This window comes from Culex quinquefasciatus, chromosome 2, assembly GCF_015732765.1.
Source record: "Culex quinquefasciatus strain JHB chromosome 2, VPISU_Cqui_1.0_pri_paternal, whole genome shotgun sequence".
Taxonomy (NCBI): domain Eukaryota; kingdom Metazoa; phylum Arthropoda; class Insecta; order Diptera; family Culicidae; genus Culex; species Culex quinquefasciatus.
Genome location: NC_051862.1, coordinates 180764036 through 180791648, shown reverse-complemented (window position 1 = coordinate 180791648; position 27613 = coordinate 180764036). Strand labels below are relative to the sequence as shown.

General features: G+C 38.6%; 4 protein-coding genes and 2 long non-coding RNA genes across 6 annotated transcripts; 2 read left to right on the top strand and 4 right to left on the bottom strand.

The window, feature by feature from the left end:
- The first annotated feature begins 3787 nt into the window (after positions 1–3787).
- On the top strand, positions 3788–5152 carry LOC6049005 (zinc finger protein 771). The gene is made up of 2 exons (XM_038251690.1): positions 3788–3991; positions 4048–5152. The coding sequence occupies exons 1-2, from the start codon at positions 3890–3892 to the stop codon at positions 5104–5106; spliced, it is 1161 nt and encodes a 386-aa protein (XP_038107618.1). The 5' UTR covers positions 3788–3889; the 3' UTR covers positions 5107–5152.
- LOC6048986 (zinc finger protein 569) lies at positions 5148–6420 on the bottom strand. The gene is made up of 3 exons (XM_038251691.1): positions 6202–6420; positions 5526–6139; positions 5148–5468 (listed from the first exon to the last, which is right to left on the bottom strand). Exons 1-3 carry the CDS (start codon positions 6304–6306, stop codon positions 5174–5176), a joined length of 1014 nt encoding a protein of 337 aa, XP_038107619.1. The 5' UTR covers positions 6307–6420; the 3' UTR covers positions 5148–5173.
- A 3184-nt stretch (positions 6421–9604) lies between these two features.
- LOC6048988 (PR domain zinc finger protein 5) lies at positions 9605–10919 on the bottom strand. Its single transcript, XM_001865786.2, has 3 exons — positions 10731–10919; positions 10050–10669; positions 9605–9980 (listed from the first exon to the last, which is right to left on the bottom strand). Exons 1-3 carry the CDS (start codon positions 10842–10844, stop codon positions 9641–9643), a joined length of 1074 nt encoding a protein of 357 aa, XP_001865821.2. The 5' UTR covers positions 10845–10919; the 3' UTR covers positions 9605–9640.
- A 4051-nt stretch (positions 10920–14970) lies between these two features.
- Positions 14971–17533, bottom strand: LOC119766427. Its single transcript, XM_038250965.1, has 5 exons — positions 17529–17533; positions 17266–17327; positions 16407–16939; positions 15722–16282; positions 14971–15603 (listed from the first exon to the last, which is right to left on the bottom strand). Exons 1-4 carry the CDS (start codon positions 17531–17533, stop codon positions 16157–16159), a joined length of 726 nt encoding a protein of 241 aa, XP_038106893.1. The 3' UTR covers positions 14971–15603; positions 15722–16156.
- A 4537-nt stretch (positions 17534–22070) lies between these two features.
- Positions 22071–23060, top strand: LOC119766640. The gene is made up of 2 exons (XR_005277027.1): positions 22071–22336; positions 22390–23060. It is a non-coding gene; the product is annotated as an uncharacterized LOC119766640 (long non-coding RNA).
- LOC119766639 lies at positions 23052–24266 on the bottom strand. Its single transcript, XR_005277026.1, has 3 exons — positions 23989–24266; positions 23681–23927; positions 23052–23622 (listed from the first exon to the last, which is right to left on the bottom strand). It is a non-coding gene; the product is annotated as an uncharacterized LOC119766639 (long non-coding RNA).
- Between the last annotated feature and the right edge of the window lie 3347 nt (positions 24267–27613).

Sequence of the window (27613 nt, the reverse complement as noted above, 5' to 3'; positions counted from 1 at the left end):
TTTTTTTATTTGACCTCACCATCGTGTTCTGCGGCCAATTTTACATAAGAATCACTTATCGACAGAAATGAATATGTTTCGTTCCAGAGATATCGAATTTTGAAGTTTTGTGTTTTCGAGATTACCTACATCAGCTTCATTCGCCGCATCTGCTAGAAGCACACAGGCGGGCTGATCAATAACTGCTACCTGGTGTTCTGAGAGATGATTAATTTAATTTTTATTTTTATAATTTTACGCAATTTTTTATTCAATTTGCTAATAGGGGAAATTCTCGAATGCTTGGCAGGTAAAGTCCTCGCTCGTAGTTTCGTCCAATTTGCTCATTTTCACTCTTTAAACAGCAAATTTTGCAACACTTTTGATAGAAACTTGCTTGTTCACTTCTTATTGAGCTATTTATCACTCGATTTCAGTTGAAAACGCTTCTAATTAGCTGTAATTGAATGCCAAAGCGCTGATATGACAACATTAGAGGAACGCTGGAATTAGATGCTGTTCCCCTACCTTTTGTTAAAGGAATATTTATTGGGTTATTTTGAATGCACCGTTTTTTTACGTGTTGCTAACCGTTTTAGAGTACCTCCGAGGCAATGACTAGGACCTTTATCATGGGCGGTAGCAAAATAGTGCCATTCAGCAAAAACCCCAAAACCTGCTTTATTATTATTATAGTTTATTATTGACACTTTACCATAATTTGGCATATCTGATTTATGGTTTAAAAGATTGATCATATTAAATCAATTTTTATATTGTGAGCCAGCTCCATTTGTTTAAAAGATGATTTTGGTCAAGGTACATTTAATTTAAAAAAAAATCCTTATACGTGAGGACAGCAGCCGTATTGTGTCCCAAAAATCCAAGAATGATAGAAGAAAAAACACTGTTGTTCGGACGGACGGTGTCAAAATCATCGCAACTAAGTTTGGGGAAATTTTGGGCTTTGCAGCAGATCAAACTTTGTGATTTTCTTACAATTTTCAGTTTTATACTTTCCAGAAATCCTTTTCATACTCCTTGTGATCGTCCTTCACTAGAGTACAACGTATCAAAAAAAATATTCATTTTTATTCATATTTTTTACTCAATAATGTATCGTACACTTATTGTTCAGTGTTACTAACAAGATTAACTGCATTTTCCTGCTCGCTCCATCAGAATCCAATTCTGCCCTTTACTGTGTGTCGTTATTGCTCTTTCCTGTGCACAGAAATTCACTTCATGATTTTTTTTTAGAAGATAAACATTCGCGATTAAACTCCAGTTTCCTACAGTGTTATACAGTTAATTTTTGCCCAATTTGATAAAGATTATTTATGATTAAATATTATTTCAATAAATGACCAGGTAGCAGTTATTGATCAGCCCGCCTGTATGCTTCTAGCAGATGCGGCGCATGAAGCTGATGTAGGTAATTTCGAAAACACAAAACTTTAAAATTCGATATCTCTGGAACGAAACATATTCATTTCTGTCGATAAGTGATTCTTATGTAAAATTGGCCGCAGAACACGATGGTGAGGTCAAATAAAAAAATAAGATGGGGTGTTTTGAGTTACGGCCGTTTAAAGTTTTCAATTGCGCAATACAGGTAGAAAAAATAAATTAATCAACATTTTGATCACGGAAATGGATTCTACGTCCAATTTCCTTCAAAATTGAGTCTATGACCGACCTTCTAAGATTTGTGGTTCCAGAGCTATCGCCGTTTGAAACAAGGAGGTTTGGTCAAAAATCGCCAAAAAGTCGATTTTTTGGGGAGGTACAAAAATGGAGGGGGTGGTCCGATTTGGATGAAATTCGGGATTCTTGCATGTTTTGATAGTATCAACAGCTCTGCCAAATTTGAGCAGGATCGGAGAGGGTAATTTTCAAATGCTGTTCCGCTTCAGATGGAATGACCCATTTAAGATGTTCAAACTTTATTTGTACGATAAATGTACCATCACTAAAGTAGCTGATATAGTTTTAAAGAAAAAAATCAATGTTTATATTTAGTTAACCAAGTTTATAAGCTTTTTAATAAAATACATTTAAATTTTAGGTAAAATTGTTAAAAAGTCGTATTTTTACCTGAATTTTTTTTAAACTTGTTTTGTTTATAAAATTATCGATTTATATTTCATTTTATACTAAATTTGAAGCACGAATCACAAGTTTTCACATTTTACATGAAATTTGTTCAACTGAAATTGCCTATAAATATGGAAAAAAAAATAAATTGTGTTTCAAAAACACATATATTTATTATTTATAAACTTATTTAACCTTCTCCTAGTGGAAAATTGTCCAATGAATCCGAAAATGTATTCCGTTTAACGATTCAAAATCATGTTCATTGAGAAAACCATGACACTTTGAGAAGTTTAAAATAATGTCTTTCATCAACATTTTCTTAACTATAGTTAACTAACTTTTTAAACTTTTCAAAATTTTATGAAAAGTTCTTCTTGAAAGGGGGGGGGGGATCCGGCCTCTGAAAGGTGTATAAAAAGACTTAAGTGCTCATAACTTTTGATAAGTTAGTCAGATCGTCGATGTTGTAGGAAAGGTATTTTAAATACTTTCTAAAAATGTTTAACATGACGAGTTTTCTTACAAAAACTACCATTTTTACAATCTTCCAGACTTCTGCTACAATCGTTTTTTTAGCATTACTTTTGAAGTACTTTTGTAACCTTCATAATATTAACTAGGGTCTTATAGGACCCAAGACGGATCGAATGAGGCCAAAACGGTTCAAATCGGTTCAGCCAGTCCAGAGAACATCGAGTGCATATTTTTCGGTGCACGGACTCACATCCAGACACACGCACAGATTTTTGTTCAGAATTTGATTCTGAGTCGATAGGTAAACGTGAAGGTGGTTCTACGGGGTTGAATTAAGAAGTTCATTTTTCGAGTGATTTTAAAGCCTTTCCTCAGTAAGGTGAGGAAGGAAAAAATAAATTGACAAGACAATTTTTTTTCGAAGGATCAACTATGGTCCCCTTGGAGCGAGCTGTCAAGTAGGACCTTTTCTGTCAAGAAGGGTCGCGAAATTATTTTTTTAAATTGATTTTAAAATCCATTTTAAAACCTTTGCGGTCGTACAAAGGGTCATTTACGCAGAAAAATAAGCTTTATCGTTGTGAACAAAAATATCACAAATTGGGTCCTAAAATGAAGCTTAGATTGCTTATATTATTGTTCACAGCGATAAAGCTTATTTTTCTAAGTACAATTACCCTTTGTACGACCACAAAGAGTTTAAAATTGATTTTTAAATCAATTTTGAAAAATTAACCTCGCGGTCCTTCTTGACAGAAAAGCTCCTACTTGACAGCTCGTTCCAAGGGGACCATAGTTGATCCATCGAAAAAATGTTGTCTTGTCAATTTTTTTTTTGCATTAAAATGAAAAAAAAGTGATCAGAAATGGTTTTTTATCGTGTTTTTTCCCGTTGTACATAAAAATTGACATAGGGCTTTAGTACCCAATTTAAGCTTAATTTTAGGACCCAATTTCGCGGAGGGCGTAAAAATCGTGAAATTTTAAAATTCCAGCGATTTGTAAATTTATGCTGTTTTTTGTTTGTCATTTTTAGTGAATGCCTAAATTAAGAAATTATGAATCATTCTAAATTTCTTCTTGAAATTTTTAATTGAAAATTTAAAAAATCCATGGAAAGATTGTGACGCATAGTCCCTTTGTATCTTTTGTATGCCAAATAACGATCGGATAACTTTCGACCTAAATAAACAATCCCACCCGGAAAGTAAACAAAAACAAATGTTTTCAAACATCGTGTCCCGAATTGTCAAAATATTGCGCTTTTCAATGAAAACGGAATGAATCTAGTTACAATAGCTTTTATCAGTTAAATTTTAATTCGTATCAAATAAAAATGAGCGGCACGTGCCGTTTTTGTTTGGAACCTTGCGAGTCCAATGACCGGCTAATCGATCGAAACTTTCGCGAAAAAGCCCAGGACATCTTTGTGCTGCAGGTAGGTTGAACTTCCACCTCTATGAAAAACCAAGTTTAAATTTTGAAAAATTTTAGATAAACATTGCCAAGAAAAACAATGCGGCGGTGTGCGATTCCTGCCGGTCGCAGGTCGAGCGATTCTACCTCTTTAAGCGGAAGTGCCGCCAGCAGGAGGAACTGCGTCGGGATCCAAAGGCAACCGTTCTGAGCATGGGATTCGCCGTCCAAGAAGTTAAAGTCGCTCCACCACCGACAGATCCGGAACAAAAGACCAAGGAGCCCGCTGGGTCAGAACCCGAGAATATGGATGTGGAAGAGAAGACGGTAAAGCGGTCGCCTAGAACAAAGAGGAGAAACCGTGGTCGCAAGGTTAGGACCTGGAATCCGTTCACCAAAGAACAGCTGGCCACCACGAGCAGGGCGGTGCTGTACAAGGAACGATACAATAAGATTTGCGAGCTTTGTGGCAAGTCCCGGCCGGCCAATCAAATGGAAGAGCACATGAACAAGCATCGCGGAGTTCAACCGTACGCCTGTGAAGTGCTGGGCTGTGTTGCGAAATTTTACGGGGCAGCGGGGCTCAAGGGACACGTCAAGCGAACCCACAGCGACGACCAGTTGCCTTGTCCGGAGTGTGGCAAGGTGTTCACGTGTGAAACGACGCTCGCCAACCACCGGAAATCACACGCTGAGAAACCGTATGCCTGCGAGATTTGCAACTTGAGAGTTCGTGTTAAATCCACGCTGCGGCAGCACATGCTGGTGCACACCCAGCAGCGTGACCATGTTTGCAAGTTCTGCGGAAAAGCTTTCTACGCGAGTACGGTTCTTACGTTGCATCTGCGTTCCCACACGGGCGAGCGACCCTATGCCTGCCACGTTTGCGACTTTAGCCATGCGCACCGGATTCTGTACGTGAAGCACATGCAAAAGTTTCACCCGGGGGAGGAAATCCGGACGCTAGCTGAAATGAAACGGCTGGCAGCGATTGCTAGCGCACTGCAGCAGAAGGAGCAGAACGGAGAAGAAGAGGAACGACTGGAGGAGGAGTTTATCGAGGGTGAAGCCGATGCAGGCGTGACCTACAAGTTGGAGGAGATTGAAATTTTGGGAAGGCATGAAGGGTTTGAGTAGGATTGACTTGGCTTTTCTTCAATGAATAAACGAATGAAGCGTTAAACTTATTTTGTATTTTATCACATCATTCGACTTTCTTCTCTTGTCCTCCACTTTCGACAGTTGCTTTGGCCGCCAACCGTTGCAATTCAGCCAGCGTTCGAATCTCCTCCCCCGGGTGAAACTTTTGCATGTGCTTCACGTACAGAATCCGGTGCGCATGGCTAAATTCGCACACGTGGCAGGCATAGGGTCGTTCGCCTGTGTGCGAACGCAGATGCAACGTTAGAACCGTACTCGCGTAGAAAGCCTTTCCGCAGAACTTGCAAACATGGTCACGCTGTTGAGTGTGCACCAGCATGTGCGTCTTAAGCTGGCATCTGGCAAGAAAACATTGGTTATGAGCAGTGACTTACTCATTTGAGTCAGCAACTTACTTGAGACGAACTCTTAAATCACAAAAATTGCATGCAAATGGCTTCTCCAGATGAGTTCGTCGGTGACTGCGAAGCGTTATGAAACTCGTAAATAACTTGCCACATTCCGGGCACGGATGGTGTTCGTTGGAGTGTATCCGAACGATGTGCTGCTTGAGCGCTTGAATGCTGGAGAACGACGCCCCACAATCGGGCTCGTCGCAGCCAAACGGACGCTCTCCTCTGTGCTGGTGCATGTGGGTTTTCAGGTCAATGAGATTAGGAAGCACCTTTCCGCAAAGCTCGCAAACCCGCGTTTTGCGCTCTTTGCGCCATTCCTCCTTCGGTTTGATCGCGAGCTGTTCCTTCGTGAACGGAACCCACTCTCGGTCCGTGAGCCGCTTGTAGTATCTCTTTTTAGGCTTGTTGGGGTCCTTCTCTTTGTGCGGTCTTGGTTTCTTAGGTGGAACCACATCCAATTCCTTCACCGCATAGCCCGTGATCAGGACTTTCCCGCCTGGATTCCGGCGATTTTTTTCGTTTCGTCGGCATTTCCGCTTGAATTGGTAGAAACTCTCAATCTGGGACTGGCAGGAATCGCAAATTATGGCAACATTGTCATTATCAACTTTAAGCTTAAATTAAAATAAGTATTTAAATTATTTCATGTACATTCTAATGCAAACCTCCAACTCACATAAAGGACAAGGATGTCCTGAGCTTTCTCTCGAAAGTTGCGATCATTCAATCGGTCATTGAAATCACACGGCTCTAAGCACAAACGGCACGACGTAGTTTCCATTTTAATGTGATTTTAGTTAAAGAAAATATTCTATTTAATATTTTGAATTCAGTAACAACTTTTCAATAGGGCGAAACCCTCAGATGTAAACAAACTGAGTTTTTGTCAGAATCATATAAAGCGAACAAAACTGATCCTAAAACACCCTCCATCATCACAAAATTCCGAAAATACGTAGTTTTACAAGCAAAAAACAAAAGGGCTAATCAACAACATCAATCAAAACAAACCAAATTGAGTTTCCGCCCTTGTGTTTTCATCCAATCACGAGGGGCGAATGTAGTGTTTTCTGCAAGTTCCGACGTATATTTAGAAACACCAAATTTTCGTTATAATTTAGTGAATTTTAACCTGACAATCCTCAAAATGGATCAAAATGTATGTGTCTGATGTCTCTGACCACAATTCCACAACAAACACAGATTTGTATGATCCTAAATACATAACTTTTTAATTTCAATTATTGTAGTATCGGATCTGGTCTGGATTCAGAATCTAGATATGAAGGTCCATAATTTACCGGTTCTTGGAACATCCGGGGATCCTGGGTCTAGCAGTTGCAGGACAACAAGTTAGTGTAGGGAGGTTTAGGAGGAATGCCGTACAAAATCATCGCCTCCGTAACCATTGAAGCTATGCAAAGATAGAGAAGGCAGGATGGTGTCGCGGGGTGGCCTAGTCGTCAGGTGCCATGTCTCCCACTTCCGGCGGGGACACCCCAAGGAACGTCACTTCAATATAGACCACATCGTCAAACCAACTTGCTACTTACGGTGTATCCTGGCTCAACGATTCTTGGCCTGAATCGGACTCCTTCTGAAGGCTTTCTAGACCAATTTTTATCACTGAGGTTGCAAATATCACTGGACTGTAACCTTCTGAAAAATTTCTAGACAATTTTTAGTGGGTGGCGAATACGGTGGGGCGAAAATGGTCTTCAAAAAGGCGTAATTTGTTTTTCTCAATAATTAATAGCAAAAACACCTTAATTAATTTCAAATTGCTCTCAATGATGAAATTATTGCTATTTTCTATTACGTTTTGACAAAATTTATGGTTTTCATGCTTTTTTGTGGAAATAGGAATTGATCGGAATTGCAAAATTTTCAATGTTGATTTTCCCGAAATGGCAGGATCGTAGGTTTCGCCCTTTTGAAATGTTGTTACTGAATTAACAAAAATCATATATCAAAATCCTTCTCTTCCTGCAAAGAGCAACATTTTGACAAGTGTGTGTGCGACTATGTTTGTAAACAGAAAAGTGGCATTCACTTGTTTGGTCGAATTTTATTAAATCGTTTTTTGAACAATATTAACTAAACTATCAATATTAAATTTTTCTATCATCTCCGTGTACGCACGAGAGCAAGCAGCAGTCAAGTGCTCAGTGCTCCATCGTTTTTTCGATTTTTTCGCCGTAGTTTACCGTGATTAGCCGCGAGTTTGCTCCTGCAGCATGCCAAGGGCCGGCCGTGGCCGTGGCAGTTCGAGTGCGGCCTTGAAAAACCCGCGAAGTTCGTCTACCGGCCGTGTGCAAAGGTAAACAAACCAACGCCGTGTCGACCGCCATCGCGCAGGGAGTGAGCGCAGAAGGCATCGACAAAAAGTTACTACATCCCGGATATGTTCCGAGATCACCAGTGCGAACCCGTTCAGGCACTTCCGGTGCCACGACCAGTGGCACATCAACATCCGCCAACATCCCCATCAGGAACGAGTTCCAGATGCTGAGCGACGACGAAGAAAACAACAACAACAACAACAACAACACCGACGGTAGCAGCACTACCGACGACGACGACGAAGACGATGGTCGTGCACGGAAAAAAGTGCTGACGTCAAAAAAGAACAATTCTTCAACGGAACGAAGACCACCTCCAATTTTTGTTTTGGACACGTTGGCGGACGATGTTGACGAGTTGCTGGAAGGCCTCGGATATTGTCTGAAAATCGGTAAGTCGGCAGTGCAAGTGATCACACTGAACAGAAAAGATTTCGACCTGGTGCTTGAAGAACTGAAGCGTAGCAACTTCAACTTCTACACATACGACCCAGAGAAGCCCCCTGTTAAGGTCGTCTTGCAGGGTTACCAAGACCGTCCGATCGCCGACCTGAAGCGACACCTCTCGAACGCCGGAATAAAGCCAAGGGAGATAAAAGTGCTCTCGCGAAAGACAACAGTCACGGGTACGCATACCCTGTACCTGTTGTACTTCGACCGCGGCACCGTCAAGATCCAAGATCTGCGGCGGACTAAGACGTTGGACGGTTTTTGGGTAAACTGGCGGTTTTACACCAAGAACCCGACGGACGTAGCGCAATGCCACCGTTGCCAGAAATTCGACCACGGCTCGCGGAACTGCAACCTCCGGCCCCGCTGCGTGAAGTGCGGTGAGTCACACCTCTCGGAGGCGTGCGCACTGCCACGAAAGGCAGATTTGGGGGAAAACGCAGAACAAACTAAGCCGCGCGTAAAGTGCGCGAACTGTGACGGCAACCATACCGGCAATTACCGCGGATGCGTCGCGCGCAAGGCCTACCTCGAGGAGCAGGAAAAGAGGAAGAAGAAAGCAGCAGCGTCCCACTCTCCTCAGCGAAGTACGAGCGCAGCCGTTCCTGCAGCTGGACAGCGTACGGTTCCAGCGGACAACTCAGCGATCCCTCCTGGATGGGGGCGTTCGTTTGCCAGCGTGGTCGCTGCCGGTAGCGGCGATGCGGCCCAGCAAGGAGTCACCGGGGAAGATCTCTTTACCCTGCCGGAGTTCTTTGCTCTCGCGGGGGAAATGATGACGCGGTTTCGGAGCTGCCGTAACAAGGCGGAGCAATTTCTGGCCCTCGGGGCTGATGATCAAGCACATCTATAATTGATTATTTTTGTCTGTGATCTAGTTTTAAGCTTTCTCTCTATCTATCCTTTTCCCATTGCACTTTCTGTAAGTTTTTTGAAAACTTTTTCTTACTCTTGTCTATTCCATAGTTATTAGTAATAATTTTTCGATTGAATTACGATGTAAAACACAGCTGAGAGGAACACCAAAACTCTGTTGCGTACCTAAATGAACTCATTGTAACTTGATTATTCACAAATAAAACCGAATTGAATTGAATTGAATTGAATAAATTTTTCTATCACAATATCTGATATCTAACCTCCAAAAAGTATATAAATTACACTTAAGTGCTAATAACTTTTAATAGGGTAGTCAGATCTTCATTGTTTTGGACTCGTCAGAAATGGATTTTAAACGTCTTTTTTACTGTTTTACATACAATTTTTCATATATGTTATCAATAGATAAAAAGCAGACAGTAACAAGATTTTTTAGTGAATAATTTAGACCTTTTTATTTAAAGCATCCTCGCTGATCGCAACATTCCCTTCTCCACAATCACTCCCTTTGGCATGCGCATTCCTTCGCTGAACCTTCGCCATCCGTTGAATTTCTGCCAACGTTCGAACTTCCTCCCCCGGGTGAAGCTTCTGCATGTGCTTCACGTACAGAATCCGGTGCGCATGGCTGAAGTCGCACACGTGGCAGGCATAGGGTCGTTCGCCCATGTGGGATCGCCGGTGCAGCTCAAGCACTTGTTTGGCGTAGAAAGCTTTTTCGCAGTATTCACATTTGTGGTCGCGCTTCTGGGTGTGCACCAGCATGTGGTTTTGAAGCCGTGATCTATAACGAGGAAGCAACATCAGTTGTGTTTTAGAAATAAATTCATCTGAGCATTGATAGAGTACTTACTGTGTATGGAAACCAAAATTACAAATTTCGCAGAAAATTGTTTTCTCTTTATGGAGTCTCATGTGGACGCGAACAGCTCCAGGACCCCTAAACATCTTGTTGCATAGCGGGCACGGATGTTGCCCCTCGGAATGAACTCGATCGATGTGCTTTTTCAGTGCCCATGGACCGCCGAATTTTGCGCCACAGTCGAGTACATCGCAAGGATAAGGTTGAACGCCTCGATGCTTGTTCATATGTTCATCCATGTAGGAAGTATGGTAAGACTTGCCACACAGCTCGCAAACTTTTCTGGCCCGTTCCTTGTACAACTCCTTCCGGGTTTTCGTGGCCAGCTGTTCCTTCGTGATCCGCTTGTAAACTCGGTCCGTGCGCCTTTTATAATAGCGGTTGTTAATAATCGGCTTCTTGACTTTGACGGTCTGTATTGGCTTTGGCTTTGACTCTTTCTGGGTTATAATGCTCAATGCATCCACCACGCGTGCTGGTCCGGAAGCTGCCTTCGGTATTCCTCGATTTTTTTCATTCTGCCGGCATGTCCACTTGAAATGGTAGAAACTTTCTACTTGCGACTGGCAGGAATCGCAAACTATTGAAATGTTTTTCTCATCAACTTTTAGCTAAAAGATTCAGGGAATACGTTTGTTATACGAGGACGATACTTAAAAGGTTCTAACTTACGTAAAGGACTAGGATGTCTTGAGCTTTCTCCCGAAGATTGCGGTCATTCAACCGGTTATTAAATTCACACGGCTGTGAACACAATCGACACGTGGTATAAACCGATGTGTTCATGTTTAAAATTATAAAAAAATGATTATAAGTATTTAAGCCAGCGTGTTTGAGTTGAACAGAGTTCTATCTAGTACTACACGCAAAACGGACATTAGGTATAAATTCCTAATTTCTAGTATTTTTTGAACTTATGTTCTAGCTTGTCAAATTATACCTAAAAATTAGTATTTTTTTCTTCCTAAAATTTAGGATTTTTTTAGAACACTGAAGTACTTCTTAAAAATTCCTTAATTTTAGTATTTATTTTTTTTAGTTCTAAAATTGCGATTCACGTTTTGACAAGTCAAAACAAAATAATTTCGTGGCTGTGAGTTGGTGTTCCGCAGTGCTGCTGAAAACTTAGGAACTTTGGCAAGGTAAGTTTTGTGCAGGAGGAAAAGTGGTTCTCCGGTTCTGCACGGAGAACGGAACCCGGAGCATCCTTGTTAAAGGAAGTGTGGCTCGCGTGCTTGTGGAAGAGGAAGAGGAGGAGGACGGAACCTTCAACTCCCGGCGGAATTAAAAAAGCCGCCTCTTCCCTCTCGTGCTCTGGAGGACGGATCTCGGGACGGATATTTGCGGAAGAGCTGGAAAGGGGAAGTATAAACGGACCCCAGCCGTGGGGATTGTGCGACCGTGGCGATTGTGTGAATGAAAAATTGTATCGAGTTTGAGTTTAACGAACCAATTTTTATCTTTTTGTGATTTGGTTGGACGTTGTGGGTGTGTGTATGTATGCGTTTGTGAAAGTGCGTTTGTGAAAGTGTTCGTGTGTGTGTGTGTGTGTGTGTGTGTGCTCGTGTGTGTATGAGAGACTGAAAGTGAGTGGGTGGGGGTAGACGAAGCGAAAGAGAGAAAGAAAGAGAACGTGGGAGAGAGAAGAGGAGAGGGAGAGAAAAAGTGGGAGAGAAAAAGTGGGAGAGAAAAAGTGGGAGAGAAAAAGTGGGAGAGAAAAAGTGGGAGAGAAAAAGTGGGAGAGAAAAAGTGGGAGAGAAGAGGGAGTGAAAGAGAGCGAAAATGGGAAAGGGAGAGAGAAAGTAGAAAAGGGAGAGAAAGGGGGAGTTTGTGAGAGAAGGCTGGAGGAGAAGAGCGAAAGAAAATGTGGGAGAGAGATAGGGTGAGGGTAGAGGAAGAGAGAGATAGAAAGTAAGAGAGAGAGAAAGTGGGAGTGAGAGGGGCAAAGATGAAGAAAGAGAGATATAAGAGATATAGTTGGAGAGAGAGTAGGAGATGGAGAGATAGTAGGAGAGGGAGAGATAGTAGGAGAGGGAGAGAGATAGTAGGAGAGGGAGAGAGAGTAGGAGAGGCAGAGAGAATGTGGGAAAGAGAGAGGTGAGAAAATATGGGAGAGAAAGAAAGGGAGAGAGGGTAGGAGAGAAAGAGAAAAAGTTGAATTGAGAGGAAGGGAAGAGAGAGAGATAGCAGGGAACAGGAAGAGCGAGAAAATAGAAAGAGAGGGGAGAGAGAGACAATTTTAAAAATCTCTAATTCCAAACATTATTAAACTCTAAAAAATCTTATATTCTACAATTCCAAATATTTAAAGATTTAAATGTTGAAGTTTTAAAAATATTAAAATATTAAAATATTAAAATATTAAAATATTAAAATATTAAAATATTAAAATATTAAAATATAAAAATATTAAAATATTAAAATATTAAAATATTAAAATAATAAAATATTAAAATATTAAATAATAAAATATTAAAATATTAAAATATTTAAATATTAAAATATTAAAATATTAAAATATCAAAATAAAAATATTTAAATATTTTAATATTTTAATATTTAAATATTTAAATATTTTAATATTTAAATATTTAAATATTTAAATATTTAAATATTTTAATATTTTAATATTTTAATATTTTAAATTTTTTAATATTTTAATATTTTAATATTTTAATATTTTAATTTTTTTAATATTTTAATATTTTAATATTTTAATATATTAATAAAATATTAAAATATTAAAATATTAAAATATTAAAATATTAAAATATTTTAATATTTAAATATTTAAATATTTAAATATTTAAATATTTAAATATTTAAATATTTAAATATTTAAATATTAAAATATTAAAATATTTAATAATTTAAATATTTAAATAATATTTAAATATATAAATAATTAAATAATTTAAATATTTAAATATTAAAATATTTAAATATTAAACTATTGAAATATTAAAATACTAAAATATTTAACGGTTAAAAAATTAAAACATAAAAAACCAAAATATATATAATAAAGGTAAATTTAATATTAAAAATATAGATATATTGAAAAAATAAAATATAATTTAAATTTTAATATTTATTTTTAGGTGAGAACATTTATGAAGAATGTTTATTTGTTTGTTTTTGTTTTTTTGTTTTTTTACATTTATGTGTTTGATATAAATAAAAATATTAATATCATATAAACCATTGTTTTCTTCTGCCTGCATATCTCTTGGATAATACCTAATTTGAATTTTGATTCTTCTTAAGTATAAGTAATTTTCGATCCCTCACTTTTCTAGAAAATACCTCAAATTTAGGTATTTATGCCTAGAAATAAGGAATTATCATGGTCCGCCATCTTTGATTATACCTGATTATCAGTATTTTTGGATCCCTCACTTTTCCAGAAAATACCTCAAATTTAGGTTTTTATACCTAAAAATTTTGAATAATCATGGTCCGCCATCTTGGATTATACCTGAATATCAGTAATTTTGGATCCCTCACTTTTCCAGAAAATACCTCAAATTTAGGTATATATACCTAGAAATAAGGAATAATCATGGTCCGCCATCTTGGATTATACCTAAATATTAGTAATTTTGGATCCCTCACTTTTTCTGAAAATACCTCAAATTTAGGTATTTATTCCTAAAAATTAGGAATAATAATGGTCGGCCATCTTGGATTATACCTGAATGTCAGTAATTTTAGATCCCTCAGTTTTCCAGAAAATACCTCAAATTTAGGTATATATACCTAGAAATAAGGAATAACCATGGTCCGCCATCTTGGATTATACCTAAATATTAGTAATTTTGGTTCCCTCACTTTTCCAGAAAATACCTAAAATTAAGGTATTTTGGTTCTACAATTATACCTAAAATAAAGGAATTCTCGTACTAAAACGCTATTAGTAATTTTATTACTAATAGCCGATTAGTAATAAAATACCTTATTGCAGTCAGGTTCGATTATACCTAAAAAATAGGAATTTATACCTAATGTCCGTTTTGCGTGTAGACGCTTTGGAAAAAAAAACAAGAGAAGGTACTTCCCCGCTGGTCGAATTTGAGGTGATCGTTCCTAAAGTAGAGTACCCACTTGGTGAAGAATGGACAGTAGTCGTAACTCTAGAGAACCCGGAATTATTGTGGATTTAGCTCGTAGCTGGATTTTCTGGCATCTTCTCACGGTCATTGGAAACGGTCGTGGATAGACCTAGGGGTTCCCAGTTGGAGTGAAAAAATTCAATTTATAGAAAAATTATGGATTAAAATTTTGCTTTTTTATTACTTCTCCGACATCAAGAATAATTGTTTGAACATGCTCCCTATTTTTTTAATCGGTCGGAAAAATATTATTTTTCTTGAAAAAACTTTCATTTTTAATCACATGATCACCCCTAATTCTGGCTCGATGCCGCCATCATGCGACCGCGTGCTCCGTTTGTTTGTCAACAAAGGTGCAGCTGGATGGTGAGACGAAGTGAGGGGGGAAGAGATTTTGACATTTTTATGCCCGCATCTGGCCCGCCGCCTATTTCGTCGGTCACTGAGTCGCCGGTCGTTTCCAGTGACCGAGTCCAGCTAGGTACTGATCGTACAATATTAGAAAACGGCGAAATATTGTAAAATTGTAAATTCTAGTAAGTAGGGGAAATACACCCTTTCTCAGCCTGTTTCTATTATCGACCTATCAGCACTTTGATTATGAATTACAGCTTTCATAAAGTGTTTTTGACTGTTCAAAACGTTTAGATCAAAAATCAAACCATCCACAAAAAAAAAAAGGTAAATAGGTTATTAGTTTAAACTGTTACACTTACTCGCTACAGTTTCATTTCACAATACACAAAAACAACACAAAAATTTTACCAACTCATCGTCGACGCGAACAGGTGTTATCGGAGGCGTGCCCTTGCCGCCTTCATCCCCTTGCTCCGTTCCAGGTGTGCTGCTCGCGGTTTCGTCCTGGTTTGTTGAAGAAAAAACAAAGGTAATTAGGTTATTAGTTTAAACTGTTACACTTACTCGCTACAGTTTTACTCGCTACAGTTTCATTTCACAATACACAAAAACAACACAAAAATCTTACCGACTCATCGTCGACGCGAACAAGTGTTATCGGAGGCGTATCTTCGTCAAACTGTTAAATTGGAAGAAACACGTTGATTATTATCTTTTACACTGTTCATTTTTGAAGGACGGTTGGATGGTTTATTAGTTTTAATGGTACTCACTACAGGTTTTTTATTATTGAGCAGAGGCATACATAAACACAAACTTACGTTGCTAAACAGAGAGCCGTCATCGAGGAGGAAATAGTTTTCCAATTGCTCATCGTCAATGATGATTGGGATGTTTTCAATGTCGAACGAATCACTATCAGTGATAAAATCCCGTTGTTGTTTTGCTGTGTTGATTACAACAGCAGGAGGCACTGCAGGAGACACTATTGCCCTTCGCTTTGGCGTCGGTCCGTTTTCCTTCTGCCCCGCTCCTGGTTTTCGTTTCGAGGATGCTTGATGTTTCACGGATCGGTTCTAGTTTGTTTTAGAAGAGACGAGCGTAAATAAATGGCTGAGTATGAAAATTGTTCGCTACAGTTTGAAGCGCTAAATAAATCTTTCACAACACACAAAAACAACACAAAAATCTTACCAACATTTCGACGACGCGACCGACAGGTGATATCGGAGGCGTATCTTCGAAAAACTGCCGGTGCTTGTTGCGTAAATGACGACCCATAGTCCGACGAGTCCCCTTGAAGAGCTGGCAATGGTGACAGCGGTAACCGGAAAGATATTTGTTGTAGGAAATGTTTCCAGATGATGTAGAGTGTTTAGCTTTCATATGATACGTTAAACAGTGTTCATTATCGTAATGCGAACCGCAAAACACACAGCTGCTCTTTTTCACAATGTAATGTATACTGTTCACATGATGCTGGGCAACTTCGATTGCGTCAAACTATTCCTGGCACAGTATACAGATGTGCTTGTCATTCTTCGAAGCTATGTAGATCCGCTCGTACGTGCTCAACATAACATGTGATGGATCGACAATGGGCAGCTCTTCAAATGTACATTGAAATCTTCATGTTTCATCCCACGTTACACGTTTACTCGCGGATTCGTCGACGCGAACAGGTGTTATCGGAGGCGTGCCCTTGCCGCCATCCTCCCCTTGCTCCGTTCCAGGTGTGCTGCTCGCGGTTTCGTCCTGGTTTGTTGAAGAAAAAACAAAGGTAAATAGGTTATTAGTTTAAACTGTTACAATTACTCGCTACAGTTTTATTCACTAAATATATCTTTCACAATACACAAAAACAACAAAAAAATCTTACCTCGGGGTCGCCGTCGATGGTCAATTGCATATCTTCTTGAGTTCGCGCGCAATTTCCGCAGACAGTGTTGCATCTTGCGCAACTAGGCGGTTTTGTCAAGTGCCTCTTAACGTGTTCGGTGAACGTTCTGTTTGTGGTGAGTTGAGACCCACATAGCGGGCAGATGCAGATCTTGAGAAGAGCTTGTCTCCGGCACGTTCTTCCTATATGCCTCCTCTTCTTAGAAGTTAAGCAATCTGAACATAATTGGTTGTTCTGGCATGAGCCGTCACTGTAGCGCAGGAAGTGTGCCGTTAGAACTTTTTTGGAACCAAACACCTCTCCGCAGAAGCGACAAAACCCCAATTTTCTGCGAGTGTTCGGAATGTGGATGTCACAATCATTGAAGCTGATGATCTTTTCCCGACCAACGGCATCTCGCAACAAATTTGTAGGGTATGTACCGAAGAAGTGGCCGCTCCGAATGAGCGACCAGTTGTTCGGAAAATCTTGCAGTCTGATCACACTCTGGTTCTCCAATACTTCCAGCTTATCTGCCTATGTCTTGATGATGATCGCTTTGGTTGTCGCTGGTATTTGCAGTTTTGCAATTTCTGCTTGCTTCTTTTTAGTTTTCCTTTCATTCTGTGGGGCCCAGAAGCGGCAGCGCTAGGGCGGCAACAAAGTGACGCAATTTTTGCTCCCGCACTCCATCTAATTTGCTTTTTAGTTTGTAAGCTTATTTTTTTAAAATTTTAATAAAAATAAACTTACCGTACGCAATCAAAGGATGTAAAATCGATTAACGTTTTTAATTTTTCCTTCTCGGCCTGAGCATACTTCGCAAGAACCTCCATTTTTACTCACTCCAAGCACTAACCGACGCGGCCGTCCTGTAACGACGTTCGGCACTGATCTGAAGATGGCGGCGGCTTCCCCTGGCTGAAGAATGTCGTGGTGTGTGTGAGTTTGAGTTGTCTGAGACAGGGTGATGCGGTACTAGATGTTGTCAAGATGGTTGAGCATATAGGTTGACATGACACAAGGAACACATTTTAGATTGCTGATATTATTGTTTACAGCGATAAAGATTATTTCAAGCAAAACAATGTAAAAGGCCCTAAGTCGAAAATGTAAACAAACCACATTTTCTCTGCAAATGATGCTTAGTGTCTTAATCTATCGCAACATATCGAAAAAAGTATTAAAAGTTCGATTTTTGTATGAAAAAAAAATATATATTTCCCAAAAGGCCAATGTCAATGATACCTTGTTTGTTTTTAAAATCCTTATAGACCTTTGCTGCTAAGGTCCAATGTGGAAACTGGGTGTCGTGATCGGGGACTTTCTTTTATAATAAAAACACAGATATTTTGCAATCAACAAACAACACGTCTTATTCCATAGAAATTAACCACAAAACTGATTTGACAATCTTCATTCTCTCTTTCGCCGGCCGCGCGCATCTCGTTGTTTTCCCGCTCGTTGTTCTCTCTCGCAGCTCGCTAGCGCGCTCGCACTCAATCCACAATCAGCTAACAAGGCAATATTCATGAAGGTGCGCACTTTTTGTTGCGCTCTTAACTCTTATTTATGAATTATATCAATCTTATAATAAATACTCATTTAATAATTTATTACATATTCAATCCTGCAACCCATAATCCCTACATTCTCCCTCTTTTCTACTCTCAAGATGACGAATATCAATCATAATTCCTAACAGAAAAATTGCATGAATGCTAAATCAATCAATATTTTTTTTTAATTTCCTAAAAGATTTTCGTCGGGTTCCTCGACTTTGTTTTCATGCTAATCTAAATACGAAAGCGCAGTCTTCGAAATGTTTCATCTATGTTGTCCAAGAGACTGACATCCGATCGCAGGAGTTGTAGAAAATTGAATGCGCTGATGAGGTTGAAAATTTAAAAACACCTGAAAATATAAGAAAAAGAAAAAAACGAGGAGAAAAACAAAAACCACAAATATTTCTCAAATAAACGCAGGTTTATAAATTTTTTATGCAATACGAGATTAGTGATTGTTTACCTGGTTTTCTTTAAATTTTATGTAATTTAAAATTAAAAAGCAAATTTTACAAACATTGCTGAAACAACACGATTTAAAAAAATAATAATTCAAATTCAAAAGCAATTTTTATTTTTTTTTAAACATTTCGAATGAAATGGAATCACATTATTTTTATTTATTATCATTTTGTGAATATGAAATATAAAACAATGTGTTCTAAATTCAAAATCTAACATGTTGCTGACTTAAATAACAAATGAAGCATAATTCTGGCGTTTTTAAAGTTTTAAATTTATGTGTACCATAAAAAACAAAGAATAAAAATTTCTAAAAATATATACAATGTGGTAATTTATTTAACTTATTTAAAAAAAAATCTGAAACAAAAACTATGACAGGCACAGATATTGTTTTTACTCAAATTTACACTTTGAATTTATGTGCGCCCGCCACGGAGTTCAAACCGATCTATGAATTATGAGCCCAAGCCCAGTGCCACGTCCGATTGATCCACCAGACGGGACTTGAAGGTAAACATAAACTGATTTTAATATTAAATGCAGACGTGACGAAAAGTATACGTTTGTAATTAATACCCAAAAACACCCAAAAGATGCTTGTAGATCCAGCTTATTCCTTCCTCATTTTCGATATTTTTATCTGTACTTTTTTGTAATTTATTCCCAACCAAGCTGTACAGCTAAAACAAACAACATTTTTTTCTTAAATAAAGGCTAGTATGGAGATCGGAAGGAAAGGGGTCAAGAAACAGCTTTACGAACAGCAGAACAAAGGAGAGGGAGCGTTTTCTTGAGGCTTTTCTTCACCCTATCTGGCTTGCTTTAGCTTCTACTGCTGCCCATTTGAATTTTTTCTTGACCGGTTCCTTCCGATGTGCAAACACCGCTTAACATTGTATAAAAAATTACCGCATTTTAACTAATTTTGAAACTGTTAATAAATCATGGCAAAAATTACTAAAATGCAAAATCAGTAATATTTTCGAAAAATTTGTTTTCATCAGTACCGGTCAAAGTACCGGTACACTTTTATAAAATAAAATATAGTCCATATTTCAGTTTAAGATGATTTCTTGAAAAGCAATCTCAATAAATAAAGCAAATTGCAAAAATAATATAAATAATTCAATTAATGCTCAAAATGTGCTTTGCTGCACAAAATACATTTTTTTTTATAAAAAAATAAAATCAAATGTTGTTTATTTTTGCCACAAAAGCTTCCTTTAAAAAAAAATTACCGATTTAACGATTTTGTTCTGTAAATGCATGGTAGTATCAACATTTTTCAACTTTTATATTTTAAATTTTGAACTTTCTATTAATATTCACTTACGCGATCTTTTAACCAGACAAACGATAGTTTTTACCGAATTTTTTTTTTTCTCTGTTGTGATAATATTTTTGTTTATCTTGAAACAAAACATAGTACAGAAAATATTATTCTAATGAATAAAACAAAATCATGTGGTAAATTGTTGCAATAAAAATAAAATATATAAACTGAAATAAATGCCGTTCCGCTATATTCGATTTCTATTATATGTCAAATTAATTTTCTCTTCAAATTGTATTTATTGTAGCTAAAGGTATGGATTCAAGCACTTTTGATATTACCGTAGATTAGATTATTCAATGTTACATTTAATCATGATCAAAACAATGTTTAAGGTCATATTATTTATATATACCTTCAAAATGTACTGTGCTTATCAGATAACAACAAAAAACATATTTTATTCAATTATTCTTGTAATGCATAGATGTATAGATTGCAATCTGACTACTTTCTCAAAGATTTCCAGCTCATGCGAAACATTTTTCAAACTACCACCGCAGAGGTCTGTCAGGCTCCAACACGGAGGAGACAATATCCTAAACATAATTTCCTTCAAAACGTATCTTGCTTATCTAAAAACAGCTGAAAGATTTTTTAATGTTTTATATTTAAATATTTTGTTTTATTTTTCTCGTAATGTAAAATGGGTTCCAAGCAACTTTGATATATTACTTGAGTAGATTGTTCACAGAAACTTATTTTTTTTTAATCACGATCCCTGTCAATAATTTCTTTTCTTATTTAAAATTTTAACTTTTTCTTTGCTGATAAACTCCTGTTATGTAATTTGAAAAAGTTTGGTTTCATAATTATGTACAATCGATTAAAGAACCCCAAAGTTTCTTTAATTTATTTCAAAATAATGTTTCTCTTAATTTAATTTTGATATATTTACATTACTAAAATTCTGAAAGTTTTTTTTTTTTTACTCAATAAAATGATACAGTGTTAAAATATAATTTCTATCGAAATGAATGAATGATTTTGAACTATTTTGATACAAATAACAGATATTGCATTGAAAAATAAAAATAAATATAATAAATATTTCCTAGTTTTTTTTTAAATAATGTTTTTTTTTCGTTGCTAAAATTGTCACTTATACTTCTCAACTCATAATTAATATTTAAATATTTGTATTATTTTCTCTTGTGACGCAACCCCAGTCACGGCGTTCTCGCAGGATTCTTACAGCATTCTAGCAGGGCAAAATTATTCTAACTAGAACGCTGCCATCATCTTGCCAGATCTTTGCAAGAATTCTCAGAGAATTCTAGCTCAAATGCAATAACCGGTTCTAGCAGAATCTGGTGAAAGCAACCGGTTTTGTTAGAACCCTGCTAGAATTCTTCTAGAACTATTCTGACAGGCCATCCTGCCAGAATTCAATGAGAATTTTGCTAGAATCAGACGGCAAAATTTTCTGCTAGAATCCTGCTAGAATTTTGTCGGAATTTTATTGTTTAATAATTTTAAGCAATATAAAATTTTATTTTGAACAACATTTATTTCTCTGATCATAAAAACTCATTTTCTGCTTTATGCCGGTCAGATTACTTTTAAATTCACCATGGCGGCAGCTGTTGATCCTTCGGTAGCACACTTTACTTTTCATTGCCAATCTGTCCGAGTAGCCCGGGTTGGAAATATTAGTAGGACGATGTCGCGGCCAATGATACCGATGAGAGAATCCAGACATCAGATCCAAGGTCTGGATGTCGCCAAAACTGCAGAGCCATGCCTGCAAAGAGCGGAAAAGTAGGTTAAGTTTTTGGTTATGTTTTTTTTTTTCGAAAAGTAGGGGAGTGATGGCTTACCTGCGATGGTGTGTTTTAATCTGCCAGCACTTTTGATTTCCAACGGAATCTCCAGATTGTCTTCGGAGTCAGCTATATGGAAGTTGTCTCGGGGAAAAAACGTCCATCCTCTTCAAATGGTCGAAAAAATAGCGCAAATTAAACTTGTTGTAACATGATTCGAACCGGTAAAACGCCAGCCAATCAGTGAGCAGCATTTTTCTGCTGGAAAATTCTTGCAAAATTCTTACAGAATTCTGACAAGGCTGCTAGAATCATTCTAGCAGGATTCTTACAGAACCAATTCTGTAAGAAAATCTCGTATCTGGGACGCTCTCACACTTTAAATTATATTTTAAGCATTTCTGATGATTAATCATTCCTTTATTTATTATTTAAAAATGCATCAAATTAATTATTAAGTGAATTATTTTACCTTTTTTTTAACTAATAATGTATTGTCGAGGGGGACGTCACTCCTGCGTTCACCGAGCGATAAAGCTCCTCTTTCAAACCTTTGCAGCGCTAACATTTGCTTTTCCGCTTTAACTTGCTTTAACTCGCGTTAACCGCGATAACTTGCTTTTTGGCTTACCTTTTGTTGCGATCACGCATCAGACTGCTCGATTTTTTTGACAGCGAGAACTGTCAAAAGCAAATGACAGTTCTCGTTGTCAAACCATTCGAGCAGTTTGCTTTGTTTTCCTCTTGAAAGAAAAGTCTCAGGGAAAAATCATCCGCCGGAACCGTTTCCTAAGCCTGCCACAGGTTTGTGTTCCAGGAACTCGAGACGGCTCCATCACTGACGCGGTCTTTCGTAGATTTCCTTGTGAAGACAGCCTTCTCAGGTTGGGAATTCGCAAAAAGGATTGACCGGGAACGGCCAAGAAGGGCACGCTCTACATCGACGGGACGCGGTCCGTCTTCAAGCGTGCCACCCGGACGAACCTCTCCAGCGCCGCTGGTCTGAGCAGATGCAAGTTGTGACAATATCAACGAATCGTGCGCATTTGCTTCCGGAGTTGATCACGTTGACTTGAGGCGAGCAGACTGAAGGAACCGTGGAGAAGAGTGGTGCCAACCTGGAGGTGGTCAGAGAGATCCTTGAGCTGACCGTGACAATTAGGGCATTCTAAAATCTGTCGGAGTGCTAATCGGAACTGGCCGGAATCTCGTTCGAGAAAACTCACGATGTTAAAGCGACTAAGTGATCGACAAAATGCAACGGAACAGAACGACAATGCCAAGACCTCCATCAAGATACTCGAAGAGTCAAGATTGCGGACGTTGAGGAACCGAAGAAACGGTGGTTCAAGAAGGACTCGACCTCGAACCACGTGAAAACTTTAAGAAATGTGACCATCCAGGATAGTGCTTCGCAAACTGTCCGTCAATTAAGACGCAACACTTCTGTGAACAGTAACTAATAAATTGTAGAGGGATGCGTTTTTTAAATAAATAAATCTTCCGCTGAAGGAAACTAAACTGCATCTACAAAATAATCTTTTTTATAATTTTATCACTGATTTTATTTGATGAGAAAACGGGCAAGATCGGGGCCGTGGTTGATCAGGAGCGGCGGGATCGGGTGAAATCGTCAACAGAAGTTGATGTTCTACGGCAGCCAGAAAACTTTTCCACACAAACTGTACATGCCGCGGGTGGGGCATTTCCTTGGGCATCAGGTTGAACCGGTCGTAAGCAGTAATTTCGATGCGCGCGACCAGTGCTTGGGAACGTCCAGCTTGCTGAACAATGCACTTGAGCCGTAGAACTTTCTCGGAATATTGCCCAGCTTGTTGAGTGCGTCCAGCACTCGATCTGATCCATGATCGTGATAAAGCATTGTCGTTGCTTGACGAAGCCACGCTTGTAGACCAGGTTGCGGATCGACTTGAGCGAGAGGAGAGTGAAGTACGAAACGGCGATGCGCCGATTCTTGGTGACCATGTTCAGCTTGAGGAAGGTGGTTATTGATCTGGCGCCGACGGAACTATTGGTATCCGCGAGGAGCAGGAGAAACTCGAAACTCTGCGCACGGCATTACTGTTAATCTGCAAAAGAACCAGAATTAAACCACTAAAACTTCCAGGTAGATCCAGACCAACTTACGTAGGCACTAAGCTGCTCGTACGCGCCGTGAAAAATATGCAGACTTTGCCGTCACCATCGCTGGCACGAGGTTGCTCATGTCGGGATAAAAGTCTAAATTACACGCACAACTGGAGACCATGTAGCCGGTGAAGGTTAATTGCACTGATGACTTGGCTGATGATCACTTCTGCAAGCTCAAGCTCCGGCTGTCCAGGATGTCCAGGTCCTGCCATCGCTGCAGCGTCCTTCGATTCGACACGTGCACCTGCAAAGAAAATAATCATAAACATAAAAGTCCTGCAAAACCCCACCTCCAACATTCTTACTCTTCGTTTAGCTAAGCGTTACAAACGGTACTACTCGTTGTCGGCGATTGTCGTCGGCAGCTAGAGCAGAACGCGACCGAATGCTTCTATGGCCATCGATTCCTTACCGGACGTTTCCGCGGCCAGCACGCAAAGGGCGTCGTGCAGCGAACGATCCGCTTAATCGATGATCTGCTGGGTTGCCCCACGGATTACGACGGTACATGACCTGCTCGATCAGATCGCAACGACCGAGACGAACCTGGTCCGATTTGTCAGCTTTTCCTTCATCTTTTCCTTCTCGGCGACCTCCAGCTCGGCAATTTTCGCCATCGAGTACATTTTGATGCTCGATCCAAGAACCTTGATCTTGTCCATGGCCAGCTGCGTGTTGGCGATCAAGATCTTTGCGTTCTCGGTGCGCTTCGGCTTGTGCACACCGGGCTTCTTGTCCAGCAGGAAACCCTCGTCCAGGAACGAATCCTCCAAGCAACCACCGGTTGCGCTATATCGCGGTCAATTCGCCAGAACACTTCAATCGCATCACGGCATCGACGGTCAGCTTGACAAAGTAGGTAGTTTTGTTGGGACAGAATCTTCGAGCTGAGCGTCGTCCAGGCAATGTTCATTAAATCCTCTCGGAACTTTTCCGCAACCTTCGAATTATTCTGAGCCGCGGCAATCAGCGCCGAACGTGCCGCCTGCGTGGCCGCTCTCCACCCGGCAATAATCGTCTGCGGGTGCAGCTTTTGCTCGATCAACTTTTCCGCCTCGCGCAGCAACACGGAAGTCGTTCCATCGCTAATCCTGCGTCCTGGTAGTCCTGGTCATGTCCACAAGGGTCTTGGCCGCCGGATTGTTGGGATGCCCCCCACAAACGAGGACAGCCAGGAGAATTTGCCCTTCTCCTCCTCGGCGAACGTTTTGGCAATTCGCTGGGGGAATGTCACAATCAGGGCAACAGGTGGTGATAAATAGCGCCGGCACTGGAATGAACTCAGTCTAGGCTTTATCTACATCCAAGCGCGTCGATTATCTGCCTGCAAAAACAATACAAAATTAAAATAATCACAACTAAAATCTCACTGCTAAAAAAACATTACCAGAAAACTTTGCTCCTACTTGAGTTTGCGCCAGGATTTTCCGCCAAAGTCCTGACTTGATGTTAGAGCCGCCGATCAAACACAACACACCGGGAGTAAAGTTAACTTTTCCGGTCGTCAAAACGTGCGCTCTGTGGACGGTGGAGCCGGCGATCCCACAGGAACAAACTTTCCCGGCCGTTGACAAAAAATCGCAATTTATGCTTTGTTTTTTTCTTTCTGTCAAAACTGCTTGAAAAAAAACCAAAACAAATACCGAGTTGCCAAACATGACCAAAAACTGCTCGACGGCAAGGTTGCAAGATGGATTTCCCTGGTTCAAAAGTCGAGCAGACGCTGGTCGCTTTAACTCGCTTTAACGCGCGTTAACTTGCGATAACTTGCTTTAAGGTGGCGTTATGTGAAAACTCGGCACGATGAGTAGCGTTGATGCTTTTCGAGCTCGTTTTTGTGCGTTTTAGTGTGTTATCGCGGAGTGACGTCCCCCTCGTGTATTGTTCATGTTAACGATTACTTAAATTTTTACTTCCCTGTGAAATAATGTTGGGTTTCAAGCAACTTTTGTATCACAGCTGAGTAAATCGATTAAAGTAACAATTAACCATAACAACTATCAATATGGAATACTTAATCATTAACGTCTTTCAATTTAGAGGTTTATCTTTCAAGAGAGGACAACTCCAGTGTTAGTGACAACCGTTTTAGTCCTATTCGATGAATTTAAAATCATTTTTTAGGTAGTTCACAGACATAATGCCAAAATACATATTGCTTTATTTGTGGATACCAAAAAGTGCTCACTATCACATTGAAATTTATTTATTCATTTTCTTAGGTCAATTTCTTTTGTGATGTTAAAGACGGTCCTTAATTGAATGAAAAGATTTGCTGAACAATATATTTTTAAAATCCATAAGGCTCCTTCTGCGAAGTTATTTAAAAAAAAAAATCATCACAAAAGTCTGTCGGGTTCCTTTATCGAGGAGATTGTTCTGACTGCTTTCGCAAAGAACTCCAGCACAGATTATTCATTTTTTTAATCTGACTACCATCGCAGAGGTCTGTCAGGCTCCAACACAGAGGAGACTTTTTTCTGACTACCATCGCAGAGGTCTGTCAGGCTCCAACACAGAGGAGACTTTTTTCTGACTACCATCGCAGAGGTCTGTCAGGCTCCAACACAGAGGAGACTTTTTTCTGACTACCATTACAGAGGTCTGTCAGGCTCCAACACAGAGGAGACTTTTTTCTGACTACCATCGCAGAGGTCTGTCAGGCTCCAACACAGAGGAGACTTTCTTCTTACTACCATCACAGAGGTTTTTCAGTCTCCAACACAGAGAGGCTTCAAAATTAACTATGACTAATCAATTACAACGGCAAAAAAACGTTGCTCAAAGCAAATTTCAAAGCAAAACATTGATTGTCAATTTCTGCATAAATCTATAAAAATTTCATTAGAATTCTGAAACGATAGTTTTCAATTTCCACAGCATCAAGCAACAATCTAATATTGCATCAAATTCACAGTAAAAATTTATCGTCAATAATAACAACAATCAAATCTTCATTCAAATGAGAACTAAACAATTTTTCATTAACCATAAAATTAATAATCAAATTTTGCATCAACTTCAAAACAAAACATTGGTCATCAATTACCATATAAACAATCAAATATTGCGTCAAATTTAAAACTCAAAATTGCCCATCATAAAACAACAATCAAATATTGCATGAAATTTAAAACCGAAAAAATACCGTTCTATAATAACAAAACTCAAATTCAGAAAACAAATCTTGGCCTTCGATTGCCACAACAAAAGCAAATCTATCATCATATTCAAAATAATAACTGGTTTTCGATTACCACAATATCAATCAAACCTCGTATCTTACTCGAAACAAAATATTGGTTTTCATTTATCGCAAAAATAAGCAAATTTGTCATCTTATCATAACAAAACATTGGGCTTTAATTCCCTCATCAACAATCACATCTTTCAATCAAAATTAAAACTGTAAATTTTGTAATTTGTGATTTTATTGGACTTTGCATCAAGTCATTGCCACAACAAGTCATTGCCACAACAAGCATATCTTTCATTAAATTTAAAACAAAACTAACAAGAAGCAAATATTTATCTTATTCAAAAATAAACATTGGTCTTCAATTACCAAAATAACCAGCATCCAATCCAAAATAAAAAATAAAAATAATGATCATCAATAATAACAACAATCCATAACAATCAAATTTTGCATCAAATTCAAAACAAAACATTGGTCGTCAATTATAATAACAACAATAAAATTCAAACAACAAATTTGATTTCAATTACCAAAACAACAACTAAATTAAAAAACAAATTATCTACCTACAATCGCAAACTAACCACATCAAATTCAAAACGAAATATTGATTTTCAATTTTCACAATCTTGTCAAATCTTTTGTCAAATTATAAACAAAATATTGATTTTCATCAATCACAAAAATAAGAAAAAAAATTGAAGTCTAATTCGTAACAAAACATTGGAGTT